Source organism: Nilaparvata lugens, chromosome 4 (genome assembly GCF_014356525.2).
Source record: "Nilaparvata lugens isolate BPH chromosome 4, ASM1435652v1, whole genome shotgun sequence".
NCBI classification, from domain to species: domain Eukaryota; kingdom Metazoa; phylum Arthropoda; class Insecta; order Hemiptera; family Delphacidae; genus Nilaparvata; species Nilaparvata lugens.
Window position 1 is genome coordinate 107456 of NC_052507.1, and position 27171 is coordinate 134626.

At 35.0% G+C, this 27171-nt stretch overlaps 1 protein-coding gene across 3 annotated transcripts; it reads left to right on the top strand.

Moving 5' to 3' along the window:
- Nucleotides 1-832: 832 nt before the first annotated feature.
- On the top strand, nt 833-25312 carry LOC120348838. Of its 3 annotated transcripts, none has more exons than XM_039425466.1 (7): nt 833-1044; nt 5189-5294; nt 7633-7791; nt 14326-14445; nt 20340-20553; nt 22663-22799; nt 23768-25312. In XM_039425466.1, exons 2-7 carry the CDS (start codon nt 5204-5206, stop codon nt 24361-24363), a joined length of 1317 nt encoding a protein of 438 aa, XP_039281400.1. In that variant the 5' UTR covers nt 833-1044; nt 5189-5203; the 3' UTR covers nt 24364-25312. The 3 variants fall into 3 exon arrangements, with proteins under 3 accessions (XP_039281400.1, XP_039281402.1, XP_039281401.1); XM_039425468.1 differs by having other exon boundaries at nt 20349-20553; XM_039425467.1 differs by lacking the exon at nt 833-1044 and adding an exon at nt 3427-4708.
- The last annotated feature ends 1859 nt before the right edge of the window (nt 25313-27171 follow it).

The following is a 27171-nucleotide window of genomic DNA, read 5'->3' on the forward strand; positions in this document are numbered from 1 at the left end:
AAATTTTCGCGATGTTTCCAATTTTATCATAAAAGTTAAATTTCCTTTTAATCCTTCAACCCTTTCTAGTACTACTAGGATATCGGGGATGATACTCTACATCCAATTCTAACATTGAATTGGAAATTTGAAAGTTGTAATTTTACACGAATTGGCAACCCTGTGTAACAATTCAAACACCCCGCTCTCATAGGATATTAATTATTAGAATAGCGGAGTCATCACTCGGCCACCAAATTGGACTTTTGAACTGGTGAGCTGAGAGAGAGTGATGACCGCGGAGAGGCGAAACTAGAGGGAGAACGTTCCGAGACGCGCTAGAGGAAGGTTGTGTTTGAGATAGTGAGATGTAGTTTTTAGTAATGTGATTGAGGAGTGATTATGTTTAGAGAGAGAGAGTATAGATGTTTGTTATGGGATTTTCTCAATAGAGTGAGATTGTTTTGGGTGAATTTGCGTATTTATTTAATAATATTATCCTATAAAAGTAGCAGGGCCCAGGTCCCTAAAAACCTGGTGGTGGCAGCTCTACTGGAGAGCACTGTCATGCTCGCCACGCACGCCACACCTGTTATTTCTTGGAACGGAGGGCCAAGTCTCAACTTATTTCACACAAACTATAGGAACATCCCTGAACAACGTATGACCAGAGTTTCCAGACATAACATAGAACATAAATACAGGACCTTGAAAAGAAACATAATATCAAAGACACTGAAATTTCATATCTACGCTTTTTAATAGCACAGACTATAGATTTTTGTACTAATAATGATTAATGGCTTCAAGCTATCATATTTTGGTTTTCAATTGAAGTAAAAAAAAATTTCCTATTTTTCAGATGTCTGATTTTATTACTATTAAAACAGAAGTTGAAGAAGAACCACTCGTTACTCAGCCATGTAGTGTTCGGCTAGAAAAGACGAATGAACCAGCTGTTTGTGAATTGAGCATGAATAGCGTGATTGAAAACCAAAGGAAACGTTTTTTGAGGGTTTTAAGTACTATATCACCGATTTTCAGAACACCACTCTCCAAAATGAAGTAAGTATGGTTTAGAACTCATTTTTTAAGTAACTGGTAGACAATAGTAGCTATGATTAGTGGGGATGGACGGGTTTTTTTGCGCAATTACCGAGAAATAAGGAAAAATTTTTGCGCAAATCCCCCTCCCACTCCCCCTTCCCCCTCCCCCTCTAGAGTTTGCGCATGCGCAAACTCCCCCTCTCCCTCCCCCTCTCCCTCCCCCTCTCCCTCCCCCTCTCCCTCCCCCTCTCCCTCCCCCTCTCCCTCCCCCTCTCCCTCCCCCTCTCCCTCCCCCTCTCCCTCCCCCTCTCCCTCCCCCTCTCCCTCCCCCTCTCCCTCCCCCTCTCCCTCCCCCTCTCCCTCTCCTCTCCTTATCTTATCTCCCCTCTCCCAGTGAGGACGAGGGGGTTGAAAAGAGAGAGAGATATATCTCTCCCCTTCCCCTTGCCAAGGTGAAGGAAAAAAAATTTCCCTTTTTGGAGGAAAAATTCCCTCTCTCTATAGTGACAGATTAAAGTGAATCCATCTAATGCTATACTGTCAAATTAAAGTGAATCCATATTTCTACATCTAATGCTATACTGTCAAATTAAAGTGAATCCATATTTCTACATCTAATGCTATACTGTCAAATTAAAGTGAATCTGTTAGCAAGGTTGAGTCAATTATTTCTTTGATCAAGTAATTAGACATTCCAAACACATCCTCACTACGAGAATTACTCATTCTATTAACGATGGATTTAACGGTTAACTTATCAATTGTCTTAAGTTTAAAATTGTGTGAAGGCTTTGGAGCATTAATCAGAAAATTTTGAAATGACATATCAATTTGGTCCTGTCTATCATCCAACCTTCTGGTTGGTACATTAACAAAGAGCTCATTCAATACATTCGGAGAGATTGGTATTGGTTTTTTACAAGCAGGCATGAGATTAGATTCTCTCTTGACTATTGACCAAGCAGCCTTACACCTATTATTAGCATTTGCAATAAATTCACTATTTACCTTTATTTTCGCCTGTTTCAACTTGAATCGGTAGTGCTTTCTTATATTTTTATAGACTTCTTTATCATATTCACTAAGTGTATTCTTGAATCTACTGTAAGAAATCAATAATAGAATGTGTAATTTTTCCAGTTCAGGTGAGAGCCATTTTGAAGAGGATTGTTTTTTACTTTTATTTTTCACCAAAACTCTAGGGCAGGAGCGATTTAAGGATTCAACTATGATATTTAAGAAACTATTAACTGCCATATCAACATTATTGTCAGTTTTATAAATTTTCTCCCAACAAATATTCATAAGAGACTTTCTCAAATGTAGCAATCTTTTCTTGGTAAGAAGTCTTATAGTCATGTCTCTATTTAATTTATTACATTCATTAGAGATTTTTGAAGATGACTTTCTTTCTAGATCAAACGAAACACAAACACCAGAATGGTCAGATATTAAACCTTGTTCTAAAAGCGTTACTCTAAAATAATCCGCAGATATATTTGTAATTACATTATCAAGACATGACTCATACCTAGTTGGAGAGTAATTCGTACAGTAAAGGTTGAAAGATCTCAATAAATTCAAAAATTCTTGTGTGTCTGGTTCAAAATTTTTAAGAATGTCTACGTTAAGATCACCTGCTAGTATCAAGAATTTAAAGCCATTTACCTTACTTGTTACATATTCCAGTAATTGTTCCAAATTAACCATAAAATCTCTGAAACGGGAGCCAGGAGTGCGGTAAATACTAATTACTAGAGTATTTAATCTACCAATCCTAACAGCTGTTGCCTCACAAGAACCCTCATAACAGTAAGAGGTCATGTCAATAATATTAAAATCAATTCCTTTGTAAAATTTAGCACCTGAAGTAGAGAAAGCATGCTTTTTAGAAAACTACCAGCTTGATTACAGTATACATCATTCGCTCCTCCAACAATGACCACATGATCATTATTGGATAGATCTCTAGTACCACTCTTAATATATTCACTATGGGGTTGAATTTGGCACTTGGCATGATAAAACCACTAGTTGTCTTTTCAAGTTCAGATCTATTCAAATTATCTACTAAATCACGACCATGACTGTCGCCAAAGATTCTGACTACGTTTTTTAATGGTTTCATGCTAGCTGACTTTTTAAGTTTAGTTCCCAGAGAAATATCACTAGTCTTGGAAATCGTTATCTGTTTAGAGCTAGGATATGATATGTTCTTACTGCATGGAGAATCATTAGAGACTAACAAATCACAAGATTTGGGTTTTAGAAAATTACAAACTTTACACAGAATCTTCCACCTATATACCGTAGCATCAAAGTTTGTATTAAGAGAGAGACCATCCTCGAGACAGGTTGAACTACACATTTTCCTATATTTAATACTTCTTCCAAAAAATACATTGAAAAAACACCGCAATCGTAGTTATTAGTCTGTTGAGGACATGGAAGGGTAATTATCTTCTTGTAGGTTAGGATTGAGCTAACTCTTCTTATCAGAGACATGGAAAATCTCTCATTACATTTGTTCATTGAGTCCAGAATATAAAATTTACAGTGTAAAGAATCATAAACAACAACACTCCAATGAGAACCACACCAGCCGTCATTTGCTTCTTCCTGCCGACCGTCATTTATCACGAAAGCAGTGAAATTATTTTCTTTTACATTATTTCTTAAGAATGATAAATCAGCTTCCGCGTCATTGATAATCATTGCTGTTACTGCTGGTAGGACCACATAATTTCCTGGAAACGAATCAATTAAATAACTACAAAAACAGTCAATGTCCGCATCCGAAAGGAGTTCCGTTCTAAGAAACTGGCTCAATCGATCTATAAGTGGATTTACGTGTGTGAAATTATCCACATTTTCAGTTTTATCATTCATTCGCGACTCACAAGATGATAATTCCATGAGGCGAATATCAAGATCCATAGACCGATTAATTGCGGCATTCCATTGTTCTTCCAAAACTTTGATTCGCGCCTTTAAATGTTCATTCTCCTGTTCTAAGCTGGGAGCAGAATCATTTTCGGTATATGACACTGTTTCATGCGAATGTTGACCCGTTAAACTATGAATCACAGAAGTATCCGAACTAGTTTTTATCGTAAAAGTACAGTTCTTTTTCAAGCATTTCCACGTAATATCACCTTTTACAGTGTGTGAGTCCTTTCCAAATTTAATACCTTTGTATAATATAGCCGGAATACCTTTTGCCGTTTTGCATTGCTTTATTGCCGAGTTCATATTATTACATTTGGTGAGACAAGCAGAATAAAAACTATCAGAAACCTTCGTAAAAACAGCGTCAAGTGGAGAGTACAGCAATTCAAAACAAAACCGCCAGCAGACCCTACCGTCTCGATCGTTGATTGGTCTGCAAGCAGAGCGTTGCTAGGTTACGCAGGCAAACAAAAGTTACCGGTGTTCCAAAAGCAGCTGATCGCTGAGTCGCAAAATACAAAGTCCGAAACACAATGTTATCTAATCAACAAGTCGCTTACTGAGTCTTTACGATGGCAATAACAACTTCAATACAGTACTGTGCTTGTACACACTATTTTCTCAGCTTAGAGTTTTTAACAGTCTCTCAATACAGTGAACTCGCAAAACTAACCTGTACAGAAATAGGCAAATCTCCCGAAACACACTGTGATAAAAACACTTGGAAATCCAGGTAACTTACTGCTTCAACTCACTTCTAACAACTATTACTCACGTCTAAAACTACCAATTCTATTAATTTTTCGGTTAAATAGTTGAAATTCTAAATAAATACGGAGTAGTAATACAGAGAATACAAACCGGGCAGTACAGTCCTGCCAACCCTATACGTCCTATACGTCCTATTTATTGGAAGATAAACATTGAGGGGCGATTGCTCAGATCAGAGCTGGCTAGCCCCGGCGCAACGATTGCTTTTGTTAAAGAACCGGATTGCTGAGTTAAGCAACCCACTTATTATCTCTCAATAGGGCGCAACTTCTAGAGAAGCTTAACCCGCGGGTTTAGGCTCCGGGTTAACCAGAGGCGTAACTTGAGTAATTCACGGGGAATTATTGTCGCAAGGTTGGCAAAAGCTGTTTCAAATGCTACTATGATAACATGTGTGTTTACAATTCGTGTATTGACATTCAATATTGTTTCAATTTATCAGGAGCAGGCATTGTTGATGTACAGTGCACTCAGCTCGGCAGTTTGCAATGCTTTATCGTCCTGCAGCTCTGAAAGAAATGACGTAACAAGGCTGGGGAGGCTACTTGGTAAGTCTAGATGATTATATGTACACATGGAATTTTCCGTTTTCTTTGGCACTTTTATGAGTGTGTTTGACAGTCATTCTGTAGAAGCCAGAACTTCCAGCAAACCTGTGAGGAATCATTGCAAGTCTGACAAGATTTTTAATTATAAATTCTGGTAATGTTAAGGCTGGCGCAGTTTAGAAATAGATTGTTGCTTTGCATGCTAGGGTGGGGCTCAACAACCAGTTTCTGAGAGCAAATAAAAGCAAAGAAGTATGGATAATTTGGAATAGCAGTAACTCACTCATTTTTGAACGAAACTGTGTAGTAGGTTGAGATCCGAGCATTGTGTCAAAAGTTATAAAAGTTTAAAATTTTGATCCTTGAGGTGTCCTTATGCCCGCCTCTCCACTAGGAAATTACGAAATGAAGTGTATCTTACAAGTGATTCTCATAGAACATAATCTAATGAACTTATATTAATGAGCGAAATATCATTTTGAGGACAATTTAGTTTGGGATGATGGTTGAAGCTAAAAATTAGGTGTTGTTCACAATACAAGGAGCATTGTTGTCAGATGTTCCTGGAAATCTATATGAGATAGAGCGCTCTACCGGGTCTCAGATTCTAGAGCACAAAATTTCGCCTAGAGGGATTTTGAATTATACATCTGAATGGTAACAATCGGAAGAAATTGTTGATCAAAAACTAAAATTCATCAACATAAAATTTCTTAAAATTTTACTCATTTTTGAAAAATCATAGCTCTGTACTCATTGGAGATAGACAGTTCCGAATGATCTCATTTTATTTAAAATTTTATAATCTGAAAAAAGCTAGAGCAAATTTTTCCGTCCGATCACTGGATTTGGCGGAAATAGCTGAAAACTAGAAAATGAACTGAAAGTACGAGGTTTTTGGGCCAACCTGTACCTAGCACAAGAAAATTTTGCATGAAAAAATTGGTTCTGAACTTCTCTCATGTATCCAAATGATATATATTGCAAGCACACCCCCTTTTTTATGTCTATATTGACTGGACTATTAGAGAGGCTAACTATAGAGAGGTGAACTTCCCTGGACGCCTCATTAGTTGCGTGGAGATGTGGAGCACTCTTCGGTTATCGCAACTGCCACCATGTGATTATTTTTTTATGGATCACCAAAACGCTCTTACTGAGATAATAACATAAGAAATTCGAGCGACACCATCTTCAGAGGACTATGACAACTTCTCAGGACGAATTAATAGTTTTGTCAAATGGTCATTTTTCAGAAAAAGCCCTGAAAGAATTTTCTCATCGGTTTTATATGTATTATGGGACGCTCAATTCGATTCTGAAATTTGCTGACACGCCAAGCAAAGGGCAGCTTTACCCCTAAAACTCCTAAACTTAGGGAATTTTCAATTTTTTCATTTTATTTCGAAAACCTTGTTTTTTGGAGAAAAAGCATAAACTTCAACATTAAAAACAAAATTCTAAATAAATTGAGTGCGCAGGATTCTATGATTTATGATTTTTGAGCTGCAGATTTTCAAAAAGGTGTTCTTTTCAAGATTTTTTTAAAAAAATTCTTGATAACCACCAATTGCACTGTATATAAAGTATGGAGTATTATAAATAACGATGATAAATCACATATCATGTAAAAGTTAATTATTTCTGAACAAGATTCCACAGAAATATTGAAATTTAGTATTGATGGGAGGGGGTACACCAGCTATAACAGATCAAGGATAGTATATATATATATATATAGTATATACTATACTTGATAATAAATAACCATGTCCTACAGCCAGATTACAAAATTTTCATTGTTATAACTTTTAAGGCCTTCCTAAGCAATAAAATCAATATTTTTGATCAAATTATTATACAAGGGTTATGTTCTTTTAGAATCATCCGTTGAATGTTCTAAATTTCAGGATTTCCTTAGGTTATGAGCTTATCAAGGACACCTCAAGGATCAGACTACAGCTCATTCTTGTTAAGCTCGTCAAGTCGTTTCATAATCATGTATGTACGATCAAAATATGGAAAATTCATTCTTATACTCATATTTGTATACTCAAAAAATGGCTAGTTTCGAATTCAGCGCAGCGCCCCAAAATACATATAAAACCGATGAGACATGAGCCCCCTTTCGGGGCTGGAAAAATGACCATTTGACTGGAGTAAAAGTGTATGGGAAGAAACGAACACCATTTTACAAATGTTATTTGTTTGAGAACTAGTCTCATTAATTATTATTACCATAATATTATAAAAAATATATATTCTCTTGATGTTAACATTTACAAAAGATCTAATAGAATATGTTCCTCGTTTTGACAATTTTATTAATTTGTTCCAGCTGAGATGTCGAAAAAGTTGGATGACATGTTGAAGGCGTCTAATCCAATTAGCTTTGATGTGGGACGACCTAGTACGGCCACTTCTGAAAACCAAGATGCACACTCACATTCAGACACAACGGAATTCGAAAGTGCAGCATTTCAATCTACACAGATAGGTTTGTATTCTATCGTGGCTACTAACACAATAACACTAGTAATCCTTGGAAGAAGATAAATTATTACCGCAGTTACAGTCGCAGTTATTGTTATTAAATTGGGCTCATTCTTCTCAGCTCTTCAAAGCGGTATTATTTCATGTATCACATGTTGAAAATTTTCCAATTTTTTTTCCAAGTCCCACCCAATCCAAGTTTCAGATTTTTTAGCTTTTAAACCGTGCTTCCGAGATCAAAAGTGTAGAGGACCTTTATTCTTCAGCGCTCCAAGGTGGTCTTATTTCATATATCTAATGTTCAAAATTTCAAAAATTTAGAATTCGATAATCCCCCCCTCTCAAAGTCACAAATTACAAGTTTTAGATTTCTTATCTCTTTAGTTGTGCATCCTAGCTCAAAAGTGTAGGAAACTTTCATTTTCCAAAACTCGAAGGCGGTCTTATTTCATACATTTCATGTTGAATTTTTTGTAATTCAATTAATTGAATCTTCACTTTTCTTCTAATAGATGTGCATTAGAGCTTTATTTATTTTTCGAGTTGATTAACAGAGTAGCAAAAGAGAACCAGATTTTTCAACTTACTTTAAATAAGGATTTGTGATTTGAGTCACTGTTCTGGATCCACACTGTCTGCTACCATCCTTAGGCTATATTACCTTCTGTAGACGAAATATATGTTTAGGTTGGATATTATTTCATATGATGAAAGTCTATTGGAAAAAATGCACCCCAGATATTGAACTGTACCTCAAAGTTATTCATTATCATTGTTATTCTTTATCATTAACTAAAAACTTTTTTTTCTAAAATAATAACTTACCGGTAATTATTTGTAATGTTTACAAACACAGTTGAATCACAATGCACAGTTGAATAATAATTCACTCTTAAAAACTGTTATTTGTTTTCTCCAACATCAAAAACTCACTTATTTCAAATGTTAACAAACTCAGTTAACGTTTGAATTTGTATTCCATATGCTATCTAGTTCCGTGATAATCGTTCCATTTGATAAAAATAATTCTCAAATATTTGAAAATTTTTTTTTTCTGGTAAACTCAACTGCAGCTATTATAATCTTTATCATTTTCTCACACTCTCTTACGTTTTCAACAGACTATGGAAAACTTTTTTCATCTGCTACTTGAGGGACCAATAATCCTTTTTCAAGGAACTTGAGCGAATTTTCCCAGAGTTGAGACCTGTTCCAAAATAATGGTTTTTTTTTCGCAAACCCACTATATTCCTGATTTAATCAAAATCGTTAAAGCCGTTTTCGAGATCCGTCCGACATACATACATATTCACAAATACACATATTCAAACAGGAATTGCTTACTAAGTATAATTGACTTCAATGAGAGCTTATTTCACCTAACAGCAGGCATCAAAAGCAAAAAATGTAAAACATGATTGAAATTGAAACAGTAGCAATCATCAAAATTATTATCTTCATCTGATCTGAAGTAACCAAATTATAATAAGATTCACATAAATGTGTCAGCATTGTTTGAATGGGGAGCATTGATGCTATCAATGAGAAATACTGACAGTCAACGAACTGTTATGCATATTCTCCAATATTTATAACGAAAGCTACCTTCTTTCTTACCTTTTCTTTGGTAAAACAATCAATGTTTGATAATAATATTCATGCATGGGAAAAGCGCCTTACTTCTATGGAAGATATTTATTTCTACATTAGGAAAAGAAACAACAGCTATTTGGCCGTTTTAATAAATAACCCCTTTCTTTCGCCCAAGTTAAATTTTGGCCGAATTTCCTCATTCTTTGCAAACAGATTCCACAACGGACACTTCTGAAGTTTTAAAAATACCCTCCATATATCATACTGAATTATTAAAATTTCATCGAAATTGTTTAAGCAGATATCGCCATCGGATATACAAACAAAATCAAATTAGTATTGATAGAATAGGATCAATTGATAGAAGCAACTCCCGTCATAAAAGACTAGTTTGTTTTATGAAAAATAAAAACTATCTATACTCCCAGGAATAGCTCCGATTGAAGCAGCAGTGCCCAATCAATTTGTTCTCGATAAATGCATTTTGATTAGTTCTTCAACTTGGTGCCAACCTAATGAAGTCATCTCAACTTAATTCCAACCTGTCAAAATTATTAATTTAGCTGCCAGTTAACAACTGTTTCGAAGAGGTACTCTCCCTAGATTATAGATCTATAATAACACATGATATGGACATTCCTATTATAATTAAGAGATTGGGAGAAGAAGAATATACATGCTAAAAGACGAACTTTAAACCCTTAAAAACCACCCTTAGGGCCGTTTGCACAGTATAAATTGCTAAACTCGATTAAGTTTGTGTATAATCGAGTTTAAGTTAATCCGAAAGTTTAAACTTGAATCGGTTTTCTCAGTGCATTTACTAATCCAGTTTAAGTTAAACTAGTTTAGCGTTAAGTTGGTAATAGAATGTCCTGATTTTTACAGGAAATTTGTTATTTGTTTACAAACCATCAGTAATTTGAGGTTATGTAGCTACTATTTTAGTATTTTCTTGTTCTTGTTCAAAATCCACAGAGTTGTAAGCTGTACGGTTCTAAAAGTGAAAAGCGATCAAGAAATTCTTTGAAAAATTATGTTTAGTTGGCACCAGAAAATATATTTCAGAATGTAAGATAAAAAAGTTATTTTGTTATGCTTGAATCTACTATGGTCTTCCTCGTTTATTAGAAATCTTTCGAAAGCAATATCTCATCTATGTGTTATTAAAAACATGTTTTCCAATCAAAGACCACTGTTAAAAATTGTCTTATTTCCTATCAAGTGGTTTATTCAATCAAAATAATAAATTGGCAGTTGCTGTACTCAAGCAAAACTGTTAGAAAAATTCTCTATCCCATAAATTTAAATTATTTGTTTTTTGCCCAATTTTTCTCAGTTTCAAAATTTCTTCGCAGTCATCTTTATCAATCGCATTAAAAACTTCTATCAATTCCTCCATTACAATTATTTTTACATTCAAATGATTCACTATAACCTAAATTAATAATAATTATCGTCTACAGAAGCATTATAAACAACCGTCAAAAATAATTTACTATAAGCTGTTTTCCCATCAAATCTTTACAGATGTCAAGTTAATCCAAATAATTTGGTTTAAACCTCCTGCTTTGGAGGTTTAAACTTTCCCAGAGTTTAAACTCAACACAGGGTTTAAACTGATACTGTAGAAACGGAATTTTAGTTTAAACCAAAAAAATCCAGATTTGGCTTTTAAGCTTTAGCTTGAACTTACACTATGCAAACGGCCCTTAGAGTTGAAATATCGCCAAAAGATTTCTTAGTGAGCACCTAGGACGTTTAAGGAAGCTATATTCCAAGTTTTGTTGCAATCCATCCAGTAGTTTTCCAGAAATCGTGATCAGTGAGATAAGAATTTTATAATTTTATAAGATAAGATACTAGCATTTTGATGCATTTTCTCAATAGAATCAGGTTCATTACAAATTATATCAGAGTTCAATTTTCAAACAACCTGTTATCAATCCTAAATGAAAAATCAAAGTCACTTTCCAATAAGTTCAATAATTCTTCCTTAATCATTTCCATATATTTTTCCTCTTTGTAAATTATATCTTCCTCATGTACTTGTGTAAAACTAGCATCACAACAAATATTTATTTCATTTAAAACAATATCATCACAAGTATTAAAATCCTCACATGATGTATCATAAATAAAAGCTTTTTTAAAACTATTCTCAATTTCAAATTCATTTCTAAATTCCAATAGTTCTTCAAATTCTGGTTCAATAATATCATCTATTATACTTGCACCTGCCCAAATTTCCACTCATTTAAATACTGGCTTGATAATTCATATTTCTCAACATTTTAAACAATTCTACAATAGTCCTATTTGGTAACATTTGTCATACATGACATCAAAACCTATTCAATTTTGAAATATTATTATTTTTGTGAATTGGAAATCTGGTCGCGGATTTAATTATTAAATGTAATTGATAAAGCAAGAAGATCTCCAATGTACAAAGATGAAACATGTGTTTTATCGCGTTTCGTGAAGGCGATATAATGGTTTTTAGCTCCATGCTATACAAACAAGAGTGAGTTGACTTTTGGTCTGTGAATCAAGGCTGCATGTGTTTTTCACATGAATAGATTTTGAATTTTCCTTTCGAGGCCGTATTCCTTGAACCGGTTGTGAAGCTAGTTGTTGAGTTAAGGCATTGGTTACCTGAAGGATTCTGTCTTGAGAATTCAATTATAGGCTGTCGCAGTCCGGGCAGTTTAAACCTACATAATTGTATTTTCAGGATTTGAGTCTTGTAGGGAAGGCTGATGTTTTTGATTCATCAACTGGCAGTTTTTTTATATATTTTTTTCATTTAAAATCGGGAGTGCTTTAACCGGACCTTGAGGATTCAGGCCAAGAGACAATTTTTCGGTAAAGTAAGATAATAGTTAATTGTACATTTTTTATTTTTCAGACCCATAATTGTAAAAATAATAATTTTGTTTTTATTATCAAAAAACTGAACGACCACAGATCAGCTAAGCGAGTAGCCCTTAAATTATTATCTGATTATTATAATCAGAATTTTGATTGTTGATTATAGTTGTAATCTTTCCTTTATCTCAATTGCATTTGTTTTCCGTTTCGCACCGTTTCATATTGGAATATTCGTAGTAAATAAATAATTTTTGATGTTAAATAAAAACCTAGAGCTATAGTTTATCTTTTTCTTCCCACCATATACAATCACACATTATAATTCTTTCAAATATATTTGAAGACAAACCTCTTAAGATTATCCTGATAATCCGTGATTCAAGCATAATTATTTGAATCTATTTTTCTACATAGAGATAAAACTCGTGCTACAAAATCTCTGCCATCTTCTTCGAATTCCATGCTACAAGTATCCAGTTTTTTTTCTAGTTTCCACAATTTGAGAGGACATCAAAAGAAATTAATCAATTTCTCTTTCACTGGATTATATACAACATTTTTCTGTCGAGTCAAATCGTCCTCAATAACGTCAAAATGTTTCTCAGCACTTTCTTTCAAACAAAACCGCAAATGTAATAAATTATCCTTTTCATCCCAACCATTGGCTAAGGCAACCTTTTCAAAATAGATGAAAAAATCATCAATGTCAAATTCTTCATCTTTTCCATCAAAAAATTTTGGTAATAGTAAAGGTATAAGTTTTTTCAATTGTAATCTGTTCCAATCCAATTCTATTCAATAATAAATTCCCAATCGATATGGTTTCAATAATCATAAATTCTCCATATCTTAAAATCTCTTCAATAAGCATTTATAATAAATCTTGCTATCTTACAAAATCTTCAATTACCATAGCTTTACAATTTAAAATCTCAAAATCAATTGTAAATCTTTCCAATATCGTGAATTTCAAAATCTGTTCAATTATAATCATTATTCTCAATCCGTTTAAATCCGTTATTAGTAATCCCTTTTGTAATAGGCAATGATAGCATTATTGTTCCAAAATATTCCAATTCATTAAATCCTCGAGATTCATCCTACTAATTGTTTCTACAGCCCCATAAGGTTTAAACTCACTATTTGACCCATAATAAACTTCACTGAACTAAAAACATATATTTAATAATGAAAAATGCGACCACAAAAATTGATTCTTCACTGGGGTAACCGAAAAAGTCAAAATTTTAAAAGCTTGATCAAAAACCCTTGAGCCTCCACCAATTATGTAAGCAAGGCGCCTCCACCAATTATGTAAGCAAGATGTGACACTTGCACTAAATATGTAAAGGGGAATGAAAAATGATAACAAAAAGAGAACAGAATAATGGCCGGGACACACATATCCGCGCCGCAGCACGGCCGAGTGACGGACCACAGTAGCACTAGAGAACTGAGCAGTACACGGCTGTCGCACGGATATGTGTGTTCTCCTACCATCATCACCGTGTCGCGGACGTAGCTCGGCCCTACCTCGGTGCGGTTATATGTGTCCCGAGATTAACTAGCACTTTAATCAATTGGTACTTTCGGTTAAATATGATAATTTTGGCTATTCAAAAGATAAAATATAAATATATAAACAAACACAATATTAAAATGAAATGAATTGGGAAGCTACTTGCTTGCTGCTAATGATTCAATCTTTGTGGTTATGAAAAAAAAAAATCTTATCCAGTAAACACCTACCTTTCAAAAATGGCTTCCCCCCGCTTTTAACCTAACTTTTTTAGTAAATTTAATAGCAAATCCATTGACACCTTATTTCTTCATTGAGATTGATGTTTGGTATGAAAGTTCAACATTCAATTACAACATTGAACATTCTTCATCGAAGAGATATGATTAATATTAAGTAGTACTCTTTAAGAAATAACTCTATGATGATAAAGAGAGAGGAAATGAACCATTGTCTTGGCTGTTACACACATTACTTATTAATAATTCATTCGTTCATTTTGTTTCGCTTTAACAAAAACTGCTGCTCAGTAACTTGTAACATTTTTTTCAGATTTTAACCTTGATGAATCTAAACGTAGGTTTGGATGTGAACCTTCTAGTTCAAGACCAACCACATCCAATCAGTCAATGTTCAAAGAGATTCTACACTCGAAAATGCAAAACAAAGATCGTACGTATATTCTGTCATATTATAGTTATGGTTTTGTATGTTTGTTCTTTAGATTGTTTGCTAGTTACTTTCAAAATTTATATTTTCTTAGCTTGTAAGAGAATCAGAAGTTATTAAAAAATTAATGTTGTTTTTATTGTAGTTTTCTGGATGATTTGGTGGAAAGTATCTAGTGTAAGTATGATCAGGACCCTATCTATCTACCTTTACCAGGTCCTGGTATTATAGAAGAAATTGAAATTCTCAAGTATCTTTTTGAAATGTCTATTAATTTCACATGTTTCGACTATTTTTAGTTGTCATTTTCAACTGTGAATGAGAAAATAAACAACAATGAATTAATTCTATTTTATGCTTATATTTATGTTAATATTGATTGATTATCCGTATGATTATTTTTAGTTTTCAGACTAAATTTTTTTTAATCGGGTTTTTCAAGTAAAATTTAATTTCAGGCTCTGAAATCAAGAAATTAGTCACAAAAAACAGCTTTTGATGAACATTTACTAGGGTTAAATCACAATTGACCGAGCAAAGTGAGGTCCAAGATTCAAGTCGACGGTTTTGCATTTCTCTCTAATGTATGTTTTTAACTATGTTCTACATTTACAGCGAAACGCGTCCATAGATTTTCATTAAATTTGGCAGGTATGTTCCTATTTGAATTGCTAGTCGACGTATATATAAGGTTTTATTGAAATTTTGAAATTTAAGGATAATAATAAGAAACGTGAATTCATTCCATAGTCCAATATTACCTTGAAAACCCATTTTTTTCAAGTTTAAGACGAAGTCGAGAATTTGAAGCGTTTGAGAGCCGGCAAAACATTTCAGCCAACACTACAAAAACAAACTGAGAACTTTACAAATTGTAAACTCAACGAAATTAACACATAGAAAACTGAAAATTTGACGTTCTGAATACTTGACCTATTGAAAACCACATCAACCTTATCAACTTCTGATTAACAGTTAACCTATGACTCCTTGATTGAAGGTACAGACTTGGGAATGGTATCAATCTCTTTATAATAATGTGTAGAAAGAGATTATCCATGATGGTAATCTCAAAAATGTTTGTCATCATAAAAAAACAAGATGGCTGCAAAAATATGCCGATTTTTAAGAAATTGACCGCAATTCTAATAATGTCGTGGATATCGGATCAGTTCAGCCATGTGGGAGCTCCAAAATAATCATACTACAATATCCGAAAGATTTATCTAATTCCAACAACTTCTACTATGGTTAATATAGATGTCAACTAGATGTCATTTTGAAGCTTGGAAATATACTAAAATATAAACTTTGAATTCTTTGTTGCCTAGAGGACTGGTACATAGAAATTTCAGTCTGTTTCCACTGTTCCGATGAAGTTAAATTCTCTTTCTGCCTGGCATTCATTTGTATCACCTTTTAACTTATAGCTCAGCAAGCACAAATGAGCAGCTTATTTTATAATTCTCGTATTTTGACAGTAGGCTTATAACTGCAGTGCTCTCAATAATGAAGAATTTGAAAATGATTAGAGCTTACACAAGACAATCATCCCGTTGTTCTCAAGATTATTGTTTGTGCTTAGGCCTAATGATTTTTAGAAATTATTGCTGAGGAAATCGAATTTCTTCAATATTTAGCATTTTCTCAATTGATTGACAATCGGGAGTATTGAGTATCGGATTGACATTGAATTATGATCAAGCTAGACTATATAGCAAGATTTGTGAAAATTGATCAGCTATCAACAACTTTCAAAACGTTTGAGGCTTGCAAGATTGTCAGAAATCATAATCTAATTTGTTAGGCAACAAAGAATTCAAAGTTTCTATCTACTGCAGAAGGAAAATTCATAAGAATTTTGGTGATTAATGATGTGTTAGAGAATTTATTAAATTTGTTCCGCTTCGAACTATATTATTTTATTTTATGTGATATTATCAGATTAGCTCATTTACTTTAGATTACCAGTTTACCAGAGATTTATAATGGTGTAACAACCGCAGTTTGGCTTTCGGCCCAACCACTCCACAATAGATGCAGTTTAGAAAGTTGTTGATTTGGTATTGGATGGTTTCGAACAAAAGCTTACTATGGGATCTGTCATGATAGATTTGGGTAAAACCTTTGAGTGTGTTTCGCACTCAATTCTAGGTACTAAGTTAGAAAAGTATGGAGTTGTTGACAAGGAGCTAAGGCATATTCAAACATATTTGAATGGTAGAAAACAGATGGTCAGCTGTGACTATATGAATTCGACATTTCTGGAAGTGAAAGTAGAAGTCCCACGGAGATCCGTACTTGGACCTTTTCAATTTTTAGTATTTATTAATAATTTCAGCTTCAATAATTCTGTATTCTCTGTATTGTATGCAGACGACACAACCATGGTTCACTCAGATGTTGACTTGAAAAGTGTTGGAAATAAACTTGATAGGGCCTTAGAAGGCCCTGGGGAAGCCTGTGAAGGAGTAGTGGGCGGAGAATTAAGTTTAGAGAATTGCAAATGAAAGGGAAGGTATCAGTAGTCAATAGTCAGACGCACCCACTCCCGCGAGAACTACTCACGGTCATTCGCTCTTACACTGTTGCCAAATCTCCGGTTGCCATTTGTACGGTAGAACCGTTTTTGTATATTTCTGGAAAAATATACATGGGTAATGACAGCCCTATCTGACGGTAGAACGCTGAACTAGAATTTATACATTTCATACATCTTCCCAACTTATGGCAACCAGAAAAAAAAATTTTATCATTTTTTATTGACGTCCATTTACTTTGAATACCCTTATAATCGATTTTATCGGGTTCTTTGAACCTTGAAGATTACTGAATAATTTTGTTTAGGCGTTTTTGAAATTCGGGAGATGAGTTATAATGGAAAAACAAGTGGCAGCCGTATATGGCTGCAATAAGTAGGGGCTGCCACTTGTAATGGCGAAATTAGCATTATCTGATGCCACTTGTTGAGGAAGATGTACATATATATATATATATATATATATATATATATATATATATATATATATATTAGAATTTAATTCTGAAAAGAATTATGTAAGCTGTGTAAACTAAATTTTGATAAAAGTTGAATAAAATGTATTCTTATGTAGTATATTACACCACAAAAATTTGCTGTTTTATGAGGAGAGAACTAAAAATAACTTATAAGTTGTAGTTCATTGCAAATAAAATATTCGGTTTTTTATGAAAAGTTTTTTTTATATGAATAAATTAGCATATCTAAATGACATTAAACTTATACTGTACCAAAGACTAATAGATTATGCCATTAAGCCTGGGAGGAACCTCGAACTGAAGTAGATGAGCTCCTATGATTCCTGCCCAAATGTTTACTGAAAACTGATGTTGTGGAAGATTAGGATTGATGGCATGAGGATTCTCAGCTGCCCAAATATGTTGGTTGTGGACGTTAACGATAGCTGTTCCTGTAAAGTGTGCCTCGTTGGTAAAGAAAACGGTTAAAAAGTTTGGGTGAACAAGTTTTACTAAAAACCATCAGCAAATACCAGCACGGGGAATACAGTCTCGTGGCAATAGAGTATGAACTTTCTGGAGGTAGTATGGATGTAATTGTTGCTATTTTAGTATCATCCAAATAATAGATTGATTGACATTAAACCGCACTGACAATTCTCTCGAGCTCTTCTCTGAATGTTCATGAATGTCATTGAGAACTTGTTCTTCTAACTCAACAGTCATAGTAGATCGGGGTCTGCCTGCATAAATGTGCTCTTGGGATATCAAAGAACATGTTTCAGACAGATCTTGATGAATAGTGGCAGAAAACCTTGAACTTGGACATACTCGGTTAGGAAAGTTCTCTTGATACAAACGTCTTGCTTCAGTACTATTACAGTGTCCCATTTCATACATTGAATGCATGCATGTCAGCTAATTCGGAGTATGAATAATGTCTAATATTACCTGCCATTTTTTTCAAAATAAGTTAACACTTAACACAAAAGCAAAGTGGAATGGTTACAAATAACTGGTTAATAGATTAAACAAAAAACACAGCGCGGTTACAGTAGGCCTAACTTACAGTTTGTTTTTTTTTTTTCAACAGTGAGCTAAAATATTTCTGGAAATAATTTTCAGCTGATAATTTCTTTTAAATATTTTCTCATTCAAAACATGATAAATCAGCTGTTTTGGAACAGCTGTTATTAAAATCCATGTTTTATTTGCAATCAGCTTCAACAAATCAGTTATTAGTTCTCTCCCCATAAAATAGCAAATTTTTGTGGTGTAATATACTACATAAGAATACATTTTATTCAACTTTTATCAAAATTCAGTTTACACAGCTTACATAATTCTTTTCAGAATTAAATTCTCTACAATTTTTATTGCGAAAAGTTATTTGTTTACTGGTCATTAAAGAAAGTTATTGGGCATCAAACGTAGAAGTCTGTGTTTTTCTACTTAGATTTTTTGCATATTTCAACTTTTTTCTCAAAAACTACTCACACTACAGCTTCCAGACTAGTTTTATTCAATTTTTCAGATATTTTTCCATATGAATCAAGCATAAGTTTTTCAAAAACTAGTCCCCAAACAATTCAGCATCGGTGTATTTCACCAGAGGAACTGAATTCCGGGCGAAATCTTTCACTCTGTATAGCTCGCTAATGAAGCGTTTATGGATATATGTTTATGAGAACTTTTTTTCTTATTTTCACCTCTACTATCACGTATTGAATTATTTTACCATAATTATGAATCACCCTGTATATATAGAGTATGGAGGAATTCCTTTTCTTTTCATATAATACTTAAAATGCAAAATTTCAAAAAACCTCGTATATACATCGACGCGCGGTTGAAAAAGGAATATTCCTGCCAAATCTCAACGCGTTTTGCCGTAATCGCGTTACATTCAGACAGACAAAAGCAAATCGAGTTGAAACATAGGCTGGCTACACACTGGTGTCGTAGACATGATGTCTACAACAAATCTCATGTCTGAGGCATGTCGCATATGAAACCAACCTGTGTTGTAAAATCAGAGCTTACTCACTGCTTGCGACAGATGTTCGAGGCATCGCCTGTGTATCGGACAGGTGTCGCACGGAACCGAGACATCACTCCGCGCATGCGTTCCAGCCACTGTCTACTGCCAGCACTGAGCACTCTTTGTCACTGCTCATGCTCAGTCTGTAATACAGCTTTGTAGTTTGTAACAACCGAAAATAACGAGACATGCGACAAGCGACAGAGACATGCGAAAGACATGCATGCCTCATGAAATTTGATAAGACACGACGCGTGTCTTGCAACACCAGTGTGTAGCCCGTCATAGACCTCACTACGTTCGGTCAACTATTATTGCAGGTACATGGTATAATTATTATTTATTTTACATTACTTGGACCTTATAAATTGATGAAAGAAAGTGATGTTTTATCTGTAATCTATGTCAAAAGAAAACTATTGAATTCAAATATTGTATTTCAATTTATTTATATATTCTGGTGCTACAACCTAGTGTGCGTCACATCTCCCTTCAACTTCTGCCTTCATCTTAGTCTATTCCGCATTGATTGTTCCATCCCATCCACTTGAATAATTAATATAATGTAATGTATTGATGTATAATTCCACATAAATAACATCCATTAGGAAGTATGATGTTAAGGAATGGATGATTGATTGTTTTTTTATTATGTGCAATTGGTCTGTCTAGACCTAGCACAAAATAGAAAAATAATCAATCATCCAGCCCTTAACATCATATTACCCAATGCATATAATTTATGTGGCATTATACAGAACTAGAAATGATTTGAAGTGTTTAGTCTCTCTGATACAATAATATTTTTAACACCTTTCACCTTCAATGAGCACAAAAGTATGTTTGTTGTAAATTTCAGGTGTACCAGGTGTTTCAGGCCAGTCATCAAGTGCACAGAGCTCTGACATTGCACAAGGCAGGCGTGCTCGGTCTGAGTCTGAGTCTGATTCAGATGCTGAAGTCAAGGACTCCTCTCATCGAGAGGATGCCGTTGCTGAACGCACTCCAATAACAGATTGGAGGATTAAAACTCATAAAAAAAATGGAAAGGTGGAACTTCTCGGCTGTTACTTGTTAGTACTGCACCATTTTCATTAGAATATTGTAGTCTGCATGAACATTGAATGAATTATTATTACTTATTAACTTATTATTAATTAATGATTTACAATGATTTACTATGCCACTGTAGAAAGTAGATTGTCATATGGAGTGGTGGCTTGGGGAGGTACTTATTTTTCTATTATCAATCCTTTAATAGTGGGACAAAAGCACATTGTCAAAGTAATGAATAAAAAACCTATGATACATTCGTCTTTGGCTATATTTAGAAGCTGGAATTTGCTCCCTCTCAGATACCTATATTTTTTTAAACTATTCTAAGATTTGGAAGAGAAAGAGAAACAGATTTAGAAATAGAGCAGGGCAGGAGACAGGACTTGAGATCAGGGAACATGCTAATACCTCCGCGACCATATAAGGAAATATTCCGAAGATTTTACTTGTATGTAGCCCACCGAACATTCAACAACTTGCTGGTAGAATTGAAGCAAATCAATAATAAAAAGCATTTTAAAAATGAAGAAGAAGCTTGGCTTCTATTACAAAATGATGTTGAGAGTTTATTTTCAAGAGTTGAATAGATATGAATTTGCGAGTTTCATTTGATGAATGTCTTCTTTCTCTCTTGGAAAATGTGTGAAGATAATAATAAAGGCAACCACAATTGCCTTTGACTTTGTCTCGTTCACCTTTAGCCCATTCAAGCCCATTACTAGCCCAATCAAAAAAATTCTAATTCAAAAAGTTCTAATTCGTCATTGATTACCTCTACTGTCGTGTTGAAATCCTTTTTACTACAGTGTTTATAGATTTGCAGGTCATCTGCATATAGATTATATTTGGTGGTTAGTAGAGAACTAGTCACGTCGTTTATGTATATGCTGAACAGCAGAGGACCCAAGACCGACCCCTGAGGCACCCCTCTATCCACAGTGCGCCACTGTGAAGAGACACCCTCCACTCTCACACTCTGACACCGACCCTGCAAGTAAGACCTTACCCTAAAATAAATAAACCTATGATTTAGGACATCATCAACCACACAAAATGGGGAAATAATTAACCATTAATTCAAAACGTTATTAACTACACAAAATGAAAAAAGTTACTTGTAATTTAGAGCGTCATTAACATCACAAAATGGAAAGATAAATTAACTATTAATTTAGAACATCATTAAATACACAAAATGGGAAAATAAATAAATAAACCTATGATTTAGGACGTCATGAACCATACAAAAAATGAAAAAAATAAATTAGCTTGTTAACTGTCAGGGGTTGGATTTACAATAAATTTCTCATTTCTTAAGACATTGAAAATTATATCTAGCTCAAAAGCATTGAAAACAAAACCGACTTTCACCGAAAAAACTTTTATCTAGAGATGAGGTATTTCTTGACCTCACTAGTTACTTTAACAGCTCTCTGGAAGACAGCCTAGGCCTTTGCTGGAGGCAAATAAGAACAAATTTAGTGTCGAAAATATAGAAAATACAAATAAAACTCTACTCCTCTCACAACAATACAAAAGAGAAGGTGATTATGATTTTAAACAGGACAACCTTGAGGAGGATGGATGGAAAGACTATTAAGCATCAGTTACAAATATTCAAATACTCAAATCTAAAAGGATAATAAATTATAAATGAACTTAGTTTATCTATGGTTATATTAACGATGTGCTAACATTGAATACGCTTGACTATTAATCAGTTACTTAATCGCTGTGTCTCAGGGTTTCGAGTAGGCAGAAGGCCTCCTCCAATAGGGCTTTTAAAACTTGAAAAATATTTGAAAGATTTTAAATTAAATTTGGAAGAGGAAATTACAATGATTAAACTGGACTGGTCAAAATGAAACAATGGGTGGCTCAAGCTTAATAATGAATTAGGGACCTACCAGCCACAATGTACACCCTCACAGTTGTCCACTCCATCCTCCCGTGGTCGCTGCTTCTTGGTCTAGATGCAACCTGAACTACCTTTCTTGACTTTTCACTGCATTCAATAACACAGCTGACAGAATACTGGAAACTAATAATTTAAAATAAAAGATCACAAGTTTCTCTGTAATTTTATTCTTGGAGATGGAAATAATTTCTTTTATTGATTTATTCAGGTATTGGATGGGGGTGATTGGCGTGGAGAGCCTCTCCACCTTCCAGGCACCTCGGAGGACTAATAATCACCTCGAAAGCTTCCACGCTAGGATGTTGGCTGCATTCGGCGTCAACCTGGATGTGTGGAGTTTTATACGTAAGTAGCTGCAATGATACATTAAAATTGCATTATAAGATATTTTACTTCCAACATATAAAGCTGCGTACACATTTACGCGCTTCCAACCCGCACCGAGCACGCTCCGCCCTCGTTCCTCCATCGAACCACAGTCGCTCCGCCCACGCACCCATCATGAACGTTACGGAAGATGTTAGATCTTCTCGCGTTCCCCGGTCGAACCACTGTTGCTCCCCGGTCGATCATCAATCGCTCTGTTGGAGTGACGTTCGGTTGCGGAGCAGAGCGAAAGTCTGTACGCACCTTTAAGCCTACTGGCTGTCATGATATGAAATTAACTCTACCACACATAATGAATGAGTAAAATTAAAAATTGTTTATGAAATTAAAACTTTATTTATATGTCACGCTACCTTCCTATTCAGAATACATTCTACGGAGGTTACTTTTTCACATTCCTATTGGCCATTGATGAATATCCGAAATATTTTAGAAGTTACTTACACTCTTACTCTTAAACACAGTTGCTGAAATGGTTGTGACATTTGTCATACCAGTGGATTAGCCTGCCAAGAAGTCCTCTCCATAAAATATGCCACCAGATTAGTTTAAGTGGGCTGAGATGTTGTTTTGGAGCTCAAGTTATTATATAAATGATTATTTATTGATTTTTTAGTCATTCATACAACAAGCACATTATCAAAATGATAGGGAGAGGAAAAAATAAAGTAACCTTGTGCTATTCCTCTCCCAAATGTAGATAGCACATACTGTAGTCCGAAATAGGTTAGGTCTTGTAGTTCTTCAATTCACAAAATTTCCAGTCCTCAAGTATTTTCACAAAGGAGATTTTCAAATTTAGATGCTTCAAAACTGGACATAGAAGATATATTTCACATTATTATAACTAGAATAGGAAATATTTACATATTAAGAATATAAATTTAAAGTTACCGAAAAACAAACGGTTCTTGTTTTTTTTCCAGGAAAATTGAGAGAAGTTGAGAGATCATCATTTGATGATTTACAACGTATAGACAGAGACGATCCGCAACGAGTGCGTAGGGCTCGAAGTGACAACAACGCCAACTCTGATGCAATCAGGATGGCGCTGCGGCGATTAACGCGCCAGGAAATTACACTAATAAATTTCCTGACGACGGTGAGCCATTGTGCTGACAACCTGATAGAACGGGGATTTGTCCAACAGCACAATGGCCTCCAGGAAGCGGTCGTCGTTGACGAGGAAATAATTGAGTGGATGTTGCCAGTGGCAGGAGAGGAGGTGGTGGTGGCAGCAGAAAATGTAAGGCCACCTGCCCGACGCCGCCGAAGAAGACAGCAGGGAGTCCTGCAGCGTCCCATCGAGGCCCAGCAGCAGCCACATGCAGCCCCACGGTTGAGCAATTGCGTGATTTGTTTGAACAATGAATGTACGCACATTGCTCTTCCGTGTGGGCACATTTGCATGTGCGAGGAATGTGCCGAGCAAAATCTATTGCACATGAACGGGCAGCCCCGTTGCCCACTATGCAACATACATTGTACACACTATCAGAGGGTGTACTTAAATTTTCAGTAAGCAGCAATAAGCAGGTAGGCTCAACTCACACTTAGGCGAGTCAGGTCGAGAAGAGTCTCGACTCTAGTCGAGAGCATGTGTTTCTAAATGGCGACACTCAGACCAGTCGATTCCAGTCTCCGCGATTGTCACCATTTGAAAACAAAACGAGTCTCTTCTCGGCCTGAATCGCGTAAGTGTGACTTGAGCCTAAGAGTCATCAAGGAAAAATAATTATTGTAATGTAAAGAATATAATACAGGCTGTGTGAAAAGTCCGAGAACGGCTTAATATCTCATACACAAAAAATGTGATTTGACGGTGGGTGTGATTGGTTCCTATACTCTTTCTTCCCTTTCTGCTTTGAATATTATTGATTAATAATGTGAATATCTTCGAAACGGTTTGAGATGTCGATATGCGGTTTTCGCAATTTTTTTCTTGAAATTCCGTCTTGAAATCATATATTGCATGATCACCTTCCTTTAAAAAAAATATGGCGGACCAGATTTTTGAAATCATAGTTAAGTAGTATTTTCAATATGAGTAGGATCCACAATCACACCCACAGTCAAATTACCTTTGTGTATAAGATATTAAGCCGTTCTCGGACTTTTCACCCACTCTGTATAATGTGCTATATAAATGATAATCAAGCCTCAAATTTTGACATTCAATAACTTTTTTATGTGTGCACCGAATTTGATGATTTTTATAGTTGTATTCGTTATGTTCAGGACCAGGTTTATGGCCTATCAAATTTATAATCCGACTTCTGGACTCTTCCCTACGGTCCTTCAAAGTCTACATGTAATCTGTATGGTAGAAGATTTGTAAGCTGGCCATACACAGAAATAAAAATCACCTGTTATAATCATTGCGTCATACAGCAGCCGTCAGTAGATAGTAGACAAGAGTGTGTGCTGCTCCATAACCGCCCATGTATTTCATGCTATAGTGAGGTCCACGTTATAATGGCAGTGTGTGATTTGCAATGGAGTTGCTATCCTTGTCTATCGTTCAACAAAACAGATGGCGCTATCTCTTTCACGCATTGCGATGTTGCCACATCGTTTATCAACAATGTAGAAATTCAACTACCTAATTGACAAAATATTTTATCTCAATCATGAATATTTATTATTAGGCTACATCTTAAAAAAATATATTTTCTTGGCCAATAAAATAACTATTTTCAACAATAATTAACAGTTAAATTCATCAGATATACCAGTATCAGCTGTTTGGGTGGCAAGGCTGAGATCTGGCAACCCTTTTCTCCTATCTTCCTACACTGCCAATATAACGTGGAACCCACTATAAACGCCCCGACTAAAAACAAAAAGATCTGGTGTGGCGCACTCACACAACTTTCCTTGCCGTTATGAAAATTGATCACCTGACGCTAGTGTTCAAGTGTACGATTCAAAGATCTGAGCCAGCTGGTGACAGGACAATAACGCTGGAGACACACGAGGACTGTTATCTCTTCATAGTGAATGATTTAATAGAATCTACAGTTTCAATTTCAATTTCAATTCAATTTTATTTCCACATGAAATTACAATTTTGTAAATATAGTTAAGTTACAATAAAGCAATAAATATAAAGATAAATTACTTTAATATTTTATTTAAACTTGTAACGTTATTGAAAAGTGGAATCCCCCAAGAAGACTATACATCTGTGAATGGGGGAGAGTTCCTATGAGCAAGAATATAACAAAAAGTAAATTAAGTTTGAAATAGTTATAAGCAAAATAATATACATTCATAATACTAAGTTAACCTAACATATATGCTAGTATGATAGAGTGCAATCTACAGACTATTGCACTTCCCTACCACTGTTTTTGTGACCATTTGTGCAGAGTGCTTAAATGGAAAGAAAGAGCTAAAAAAAAAAAAGAGCAAGAGGACTCAAGACTGTGACAATTTATTTATTAAATTGTAGAGATTTAAGAAGCATAGGAATGAAGTAAGCCCTCGGTTCCAGCCCAACCTATGCCAATCAACCATTTAAACAGCTTCCTTTTATACACCACATCGCTGCAGCTCTCAGCCTCCCTGATATCATTGGGCAAATTTCTATAGACGATTTGTGCTAGATAGTGAGGAGACCTAAGTTCTATTCCGTGATATAATTGAGGTGTTGAATATCCATGGTTATTTCTGTGTCGAGTTTGATAGTTATGTTGAATATTGCTGAGTAGTTCTATTTTGTGTTTCCTGATATATGTGAGAAGTGTTTTAATATACAGTTGTCTTAAGTTGAGCACAGGGAAGTCCGAGAACAACAGCGACGTGGGATATCTGGGTTCTTTTTTAAGAATTTTTTTATAATGGTGCGCTGGGTAACCGAGAGAGGCTCCAGGCTAGCAGATGACACCCCTCCCCAGACAATGATACCATACTGTAACACTGACTGTGCATAAGCATGGTATACTCTTTTACTTAATCTGGTATCAAGTACTTGGCTCAACTGAGATAGACCATACAGCATCCGTCGTAGCCTTTGCTTGACACACTGCATATGTGGTGCCCAACTCAGCTGATGGTCAAAAATGACCCCCAGATATTTATATTGATCCACTCTGTCAATTACCCCGCAAGCACATGATAAAGATCCAACATCCCCACATGAGTGCATTTTCACCTGTCTCAGCCCTGGGTCTGGTTGGTTTCTTGTAACAACTGGCAAGTACTTGGTTTTGCCAAGATTCACAGTGAGGTTATTATGGTCAAACCAGTTTTTTATTTTGGAAAGATCTTTAGTGGCATTTTCATAAACTTCTTCCCATTCCCTACCTGTAGAAATAACCACTGTATC